This window comes from Montipora capricornis, chromosome 11 (genome assembly GCF_036669925.1).
Source record: "Montipora capricornis isolate CH-2021 chromosome 11, ASM3666992v2, whole genome shotgun sequence".
NCBI classification, from domain to species: Eukaryota; Metazoa; Cnidaria; class Anthozoa; order Scleractinia; family Acroporidae; genus Montipora; species Montipora capricornis.
Genome location: NC_090893.1, coordinates 21,556,772 through 21,564,271, shown reverse-complemented (window position 1 = coordinate 21,564,271; position 7,500 = coordinate 21,556,772). Strand labels below are relative to the sequence as shown.

Here is a 7,500-nt window from a genome sequence, read left to right as displayed (position 1 = left end):
GTACCTACACATACTTTGCTTTGCTGATTATGGTTGGAGAGTTTCACACTCCTGTGAATGGAAAGCATATATGGAGTACTTTTTAAAATAGATGTACATCTAATGCAACAGCTTGCATTTTTTTGACAGGTTTTGTGTTGTTTGGTGCTGGTTTGACTGTCGGATTTTCAAATCTCTTCTGTGGTATTTGTGTAGGGATAGTTGGGAGGTGAGAACTTTATGGTTCAATTTTATATTTGTTCAGATTTTTTCAAAATAGTTCAATTTTGATTTTTCCTTTGTTTCAGATTACAATAATGGATATTGAACAAAGAAAAATCAAAATACAACTAGTTTGAAAAAATTAACTTGCAAAAAACTATGATCCACAATTTAACATAAACACGTCTGCAAAATTAATTCATTTTGACTGAATGTTAAAAAAATGTAGTGGCGAAGGCTAGTGACGGAAAGGAATTAAAGAAACATTTTAGTGCAGAGCCTTGACACAACAGAAAAAATGCCATTTGATTTGCCAGGAAGAAAACAACTCTGCTGTGATAAGTGTACCTGGAAAGCTGAAACTGGGCTGGGAAAGGGGCAGTGACAGTAAGGGGGGGTTGATAAGTGGCTAATGTGTAGGGTGTGGGGTGAGTGAGGTTTTACAAGAACAATATTCCACCTATAATAGTTTTAACTGGTCATAGTTGGTATGTCCAGGATTTTGATAAGCATCACAGTGTTATCTTCATTCATTTTCCTTAATTTAAGGCGACTAGAGTTCAAACATCATCATCAGCCATAATGAATGCAAAATAAAATTTTGTGCAAGATAATCTTTTTATATATAACTGACCATCAATACAATGATTGTTTGTATATTAATGTTCGTAACAAGCAGATAAAATCAAGCTAACCAACAAGGTTACAGAAAACACAAGTGACATACATGTAACGGTAATGCTAAACTGACATGATCAACTTGTTTATTGAGTTCGGGGTTCAACTGCTCAATATAGAAGCTCTCCTCCTTGATTTTAAGTACCGGTAGATAGAAAGAGGTAGCATTATCAATTGTTGTGAAGCAAGAGAAAGCACACTTTTAAACTTTTACCATTATGCCAGGTGTGCTTTCTATAATGTTGGTTAGTTTGAATTTATCTGCTCGTAACGAACATTTAATCTACAAAGAATCATTGTATTGATGTTATACATATATGTATATATGTATATGTATATGTATATGTATATGTATATGTATATATATATATATATGTATATGTATAGATGTATATATGTAGGTATGTATGTATGTATGTACAGCTGTATATATATATATATTTCAGTAATCTTGCACGTCTGTTAGAAGAGTGGTCTATGGTAAAACTAGAGCGTGAATATAAAGAAAGTGATCGAATCAACAAAATAATGATCTGAAAATCATGATCGTACCACACAAACTGTGTGGCACTCTCCAGATAAGATAGCTAAGTAAAAACTTTGTTAAAACACACGTTTATACATGATAGGATTACAGTCGCATGGCAATTCAAATTTAAACAAAAATTTTTGCGTAGAAATGTATAAACATATAAATTTGCTAAGAAGGAATTTCCCCGCATGTCTACAAGATGATACAATACAATACATACTTAATTGACCGCTCCCCATAGGGGCTTTTCAGGACCAATGAAACACAATCAGCAGAACGACAAAACACAGCCACAACAACAACTGTTGCGAATCCCAACTGGCTGGAGGCAAACCAGTTGGCTATTTACATTAAGTGCAGCAGGGAAGTTGAACCAGGGACTACCAGGCACAAATTCAACGAGTGATTAGAACGGGTCTTGAACCCGGGATCTCAAGGCAAGTGCCCTAACCACTGGGCCACACTGCCTCCAGTTCATTATGCTTGTTCAAGGTCGCGAGGTCAGGCCTGCAGATAATAAAATACATCTCCCACAGGCATAGATAACATCGTTCCAAAATCAGGTTAAAAGAGGTGTCGTGTTTCAAGATCTTCCAACTAATCTGAAAATCTGTTTGCCTCCTTCAATTTCCAAACATGCTTACTTAGCTCTGTGCTAAGTTTCTCTTTGTGATCATTTAATGAGTTTTTATGGTTAGTAAATCTTGTTTTGAAGGAGTTTTCTGTAAGGCCAATGTAAGTTTGAGGTGGTTTGCTGTCGTTTGTTGTGATTGTTGCTTGGTAGATGACAGAGGATTTTAGGCAATTACCGTTCAAAGGAAAGTCAGCTGGCTTATGGTGTTTGCAGAGTTTACATGGATCATGTGTGCAGTGTACATGTAGGATGGACTTGTTGTGTGAGTTGATATTCTGCCTGAGATTTGGAATACAGCTGTAGCTGATTTTAATTGGAGACAGATGGAAGATTTTGTGGAGGATGTGAATTGTAAGAAAGTCCTCGTTGAGGATTTTGAAGAATGTACATGTACGTCCAACGTTGGTGCCTACATGTCTGCTGAATGGGGGATTGTACCAGATGACGTTGCAGTGACAATATTATTCTTTCTGGAACTTGACGGACGTGCTGATTGTGACGAAAAAGAAAGCGTATGATTGTACCTAGAATTGTGAAGAGCATTTTGATAGAGGGTGCTACTTGCTCGAAACATTCTTAGTCAGAGTATATCTCGGAAAGACGTTTGTTGATGGACTTAGGGATATTTTCAATTATGCAAGGTGGGTGGTTGGATTTGGAGTTTACATAGAGCGGGATGTTTCCTTTCTTAGAAATGTGACTGTGTGTACCGGACTTTAAACAAAGGGTCACCTATTTTGGAAGAATACTCAATAGTAAAACTATTGAATGAATATAAAGAAGGTGATCGAATCAACTAATGATCTGACTATCCATTTTATTACTAACTAGTTTCGTACCGCACAAATTCTGTGGCACTCTTAAGATAAAATAGCTAAGCTGAAGAGTGCCACAGAGGTACGAAACTAGTTAGTAATAAAATGGCTAGTCAGATCATTTGTTGAGTCAATCACCTTCTTTATATATTTATATATATATATATATATATACCATTATATATATATATATACCATTATATAATTATATATATATATATATACCATTATATATAATTATATATATATATATATATACACACCAGTATAATTTTGTTAAAATTTTAATGTTGCACTCACTAGGACTGACGATGATGTCTGAAACTGAAAAGTGTTGTTGTATTTTTGAAAATATTAGTGACACTTAAAAGTGCTATCAAGACCAATATGCAGAGTTCAGAAATAAAGGTGATTTACATGCAAAGTGTACTCCTTTTTAAGCTTCTCAAGTAAAGCCTTAATTTAAGAAAAGAACAGCAAAAAATATTATGTGGATGTAAACTCTTTGGTGTTAAATAAAATAATGTAGTTGATGCTTTGATGTAGTGGGACACTTTGTGTTCACCTTTTTATCTTTAAGGGAGCTTGTGCAAGGATGATGATGATGGCTACGGGAATGCAAAAAAAAAACAATGGGCAATGGGCTTAATGAACAAAAACAACATCTCTGCATGCCCTGCACGTGCGTTTTTGCATTTTGGTACAGTTCTTTGTTGTCCTCGTCGTGACAACGACATGAATTGACCAAATTTCAGTTTGTGTATAGGATGTGAGCACCTGACGAAAAAGTTTCAATTTTCTTCCTAAACAACCACACTGTTCATGCCAATTTTATCCCTACACTTTCCATTCCAAATGACTTTGGGTTATAAGGAAGTTATTACAATAACATTACATTACATTACAATAGGCCATCTTTGCTCCTAATGGGGAGCATAGGGCGTCTACCATGGACCTCCACCTGACTCTACATGTATTTTTGGCAGTTCTCTTTTCCTCTAACCAAGTGATATCCTTCTTGGCGATCTCATCTTGCACACGCCGCCTCCAGAATTGCCTTGGGCGGCCTCTTCTTCTGAACCCCTGAGGGTTCCACTCGAGGGCGGAATGGGTGATGTTATTCTCAGGCTTCCATAGCGTATGCCCAATCCATTTCTACTTTCTTCTCTTGATGCTTTCTTCTATATGACTCTGATGTGTCCTTCCCCGTAGTTCTTCGTTCTTCTTTTTGAAACCAAAACTATTACAATAACAGGAAATAATATTTTCAGATGATGTTCTCATTGACAGTGTCGTCGTCCTTGCATAAGCTCCCAATTATAAAAAGTGAGTGTGCATATTCTTTCTTGCAATCTGAGACTTGAGTGGTCAGAGTCTTCAACCAGAAACCTAACTATTTCCAATACAACTGCCTCTTGTCCTGCTGGACCACAAACAATGGCATCCTTTGACTAAGGTGCTGTGGTAACTTCCATATAAAAATTGCATTAATAATCATTTTCTTAATTTTGTTTCCAGTGGCGCTGCACTTGCTGATTCTCAGAATTCGTCCTTGTTTGTCAAGGTATTAAAATAATTTATCCTACTATGAACAGTAATATTATTTCTGTAATTATCAAGAAAATTGAAGAGTGGTTATGCTAAAAAAATATCATGCATGATATACACTCAATTAATGTATGGTTCAGAGGGAAACAGTCAGTTTTGTTTTCCCGAGAGTCCTGATGTTCGTGGAGGGGAAACATTGGCACTCGAGGGAAAACTAACTTGTTTCCTGAGGGACCAGACATTAACGTGCGTTACTACTGTTTTCCGAAGAAAAAGATCAATATTTTGAAATCTGCAAAATTAAAGCAACAGGATGTCTCTTCTGAAGTGTTTGACACTGCAATTGATGTAAAATGTAATTTTACCTAACAAATAAATGCAAATGAGGGGAAAATGCTAAATATAGTCACCAATCTCCTGGAGGGGGACTGGAAATTAGACATTTCAAAGGTCTTTTTCTCAAAACCTAGCCATACGACCAGGGTTAAAATTGTGGGGATCAGTAAACCATATGAAGGTGAAACCCTCAACATTTTTTTAAAAATGTCAATCAGGCAGTTTTTCAGTTATTACCAAAATAGACGAAAATTGACATTTTTGCCATTTGCGAAAACCTGTCTGATGGATCTAACTAATTGTTTGTATACGTCACGATTATTTTTTTTTCGCTAAGGAAATACTGAGATTTTAAGGTGGGGTTGTACGGCAAGTTTTTGAGAGTAAAGACTTTGAATTGTCTAGAAGAAGAAACTTTATTTGTACTCTATTCTTGCCTTAGTATTACGTATTTACAATGCAGTGGTATGGACAAATTTAGAGTAACTGCCTGGAATAACCGTAGGAGCTAGCCAAGCCAGGCAGCCAGTTAACTAATTAAGGAAAAACTATATTGATTATAATAAATTAGATTAAATTGCAAGTCAGCAAAAACGCACAAACAAATGTACACACACACACACATTTAAATACATATGCACGTAATACATAGACATAGACAGAAAAAAACGGAACTAAAGTTATAACACACAATATAAACATAAATTAATATGATGACTAGAACCTAGAATTAACTATTTGGAAGCTGATAGCTCGATAAAATAAAGTACATGTTCATAGAAATAGTAGTTACAAAGAAATAACACTAGATTACAAGGAATTGAGAGGAGTGAAATGATAAGCTAGCAATACTAACGTAAGTATACTTAGCATTTAAAAAGACACAACTTCACAAAGACGAAACCTTTCCTAATACCGGTAGTCTAAAATAAGATCAAGTTCAATCGAGTCCTAAATTTAGAAAGAGAAAGGGTTTTAGTACTATCCCTCAAAGAGTTCCATATTTTAGGCCTTTGAATCGTATATTGAACAAACCATAGTTTGTTCTTACGTTTGGTAAAGTATAAATCATTTTTGAAGGACTTCTTATGTTGTAGCTGTGTCTTTGGTTGACTTGTGTAAAGAAAGTATCAAAAACAGAAGGTAAACCTCTAATATGAAATTTATTCATAAGAACTGCAATATTTATTCGGGAAAACAAAATCAGGCAAGTTGACGATGTTCCAAAAATTTGAAAATTGGACGGGAATGCTCATTGAATTTAGAAAAAGTCATTATGTGGATTGCTCACTTTTGCAATGTAACTAGAGGTTGGATAGTGGAAGGAAGGGTATTACCATGCAGTTAAACCATAAATTAGAAAAGGATAGAGCGGTTTCCAAACGAGTGTCGTAAAACCAAAACCAAAGTAATTACTTTGGCCAATCAAGAAGGACGGAGACAATCCAGTAAACCAATCAAAACTCGAAGTAATTACACGTAGCCGACACAAAGCGCGGGAAAATGTGCACGCGCGAGCCACAATTGGTTTTGGTTTCACTTTTGATTGGTTGAAAAAGCGGCGCGAGAACTTTGAACCAATCACTGAGTGAAGTAAATGCAAAACCAAAGCAATTCGCTAATTACTTTCGACACTCAATTGAAAACCGCTCTATATTAATTAAAGTATAATATAAATTTACCAGAATATTCAAGTTGAAAAAATAGCGAAGTTTAGAGAGAATGCCAATGCTTCTCTTAATCCTTTTACCAATATAACTTATTTGGCTTTTCGATGATAAAGTATAGCATCAATTAAGATTCCTAAATATTTGATTGAGAACTCTTGGTTTAGGTTTCCAGAGCCTCCTCCAGGAGTTCGGTGACTATATTTAGCATTTACTGGATTTGCATTTATTTGTTAAGATAAGTTACATTTTACACCAATTGCTGTGACTAACACTTCGGAAGAAACATTCTGTTGCATTCATTTCACAGATTTCAAAATCTTGATCTTTTTTTTTTCGAAAACTGTAGTAAGCCACCGTAAGTGCTTTGTTCTATATTTAGAATTTCCCTTCAACAATCACAACAAATCATCCGGCGTGGGCAACGACTGCGGAATTGTATCCCGGTTGGAATACGTTTGAATTTGATCAGGGACATGTGACCAAGAATCAACCAATCACAGTGCTTGTTTTGTTGAGTCTAGGTATATAACAGTGAAAAACGTATAACTAGGAGACGTTTTTATGTGCTGTTTAAAAAATGAACAGCAGTGTTTTATCAGGTTTAAAAACACCAGGCATAGCTGAGGGTTTTTAGACATGATAAAACATGTGCTGCGAGTTTTTTGAACCGCTTCAAAAACGTTCCAAAAAACCTTGATCCTCAGGAGTCCAAACAAAGGTAATGATAATATGGTGAGAGGAAGATATAAGCTTACAAAAAAAGCTGAGTCTTATCACTATTCTGTATATAAAGAATTCTAAATGAGGATTGTTTTATCGGGTTTAAAGCGTGCGCGTGTGATGTTTTTATCGTTTTTGGGATAGGCTACTAGGTTCATAATTATTATTAATGAGATTTGAATAGGTATATCATGATGTTATCAACTTTTGACGATCACATAATATGCACTGCATTTTGGAGTTTTATGTTGTTTATAGGTTTTGATTGTGGAGATCTTTGGAAGTGCCATTGGACTTTTTGGGGTCATCATTGCCATTATTCTGGTAAGGATCTCCGAGTTTTGTTTCGTAAGGAATTTCTTCTCT

General features: G+C 35.5%; 1 protein-coding gene across 1 annotated transcript in view; it reads left to right on the top strand.

Annotated features, from left to right (window-relative positions):
- The window catches only part of LOC138023694 (V-type proton ATPase 21 kDa proteolipid subunit c''-like), a 24,464-nt gene that overhangs the window by 13,042 nt on the left and 3,922 nt on the right, over positions 1-7,500 (top strand). Inside the window, exons 7-9 of the mRNA XM_068870739.1 lie at positions 130-208; positions 4,379-4,424; positions 7,393-7,458. Of these exons, the coding sequence (XP_068726840.1) occupies positions 130-208; positions 4,379-4,424; positions 7,393-7,458 (191 nt within the window). The remainder of the gene's footprint in view (positions 1-129; positions 209-4,378; positions 4,425-7,392; positions 7,459-7,500) is intronic.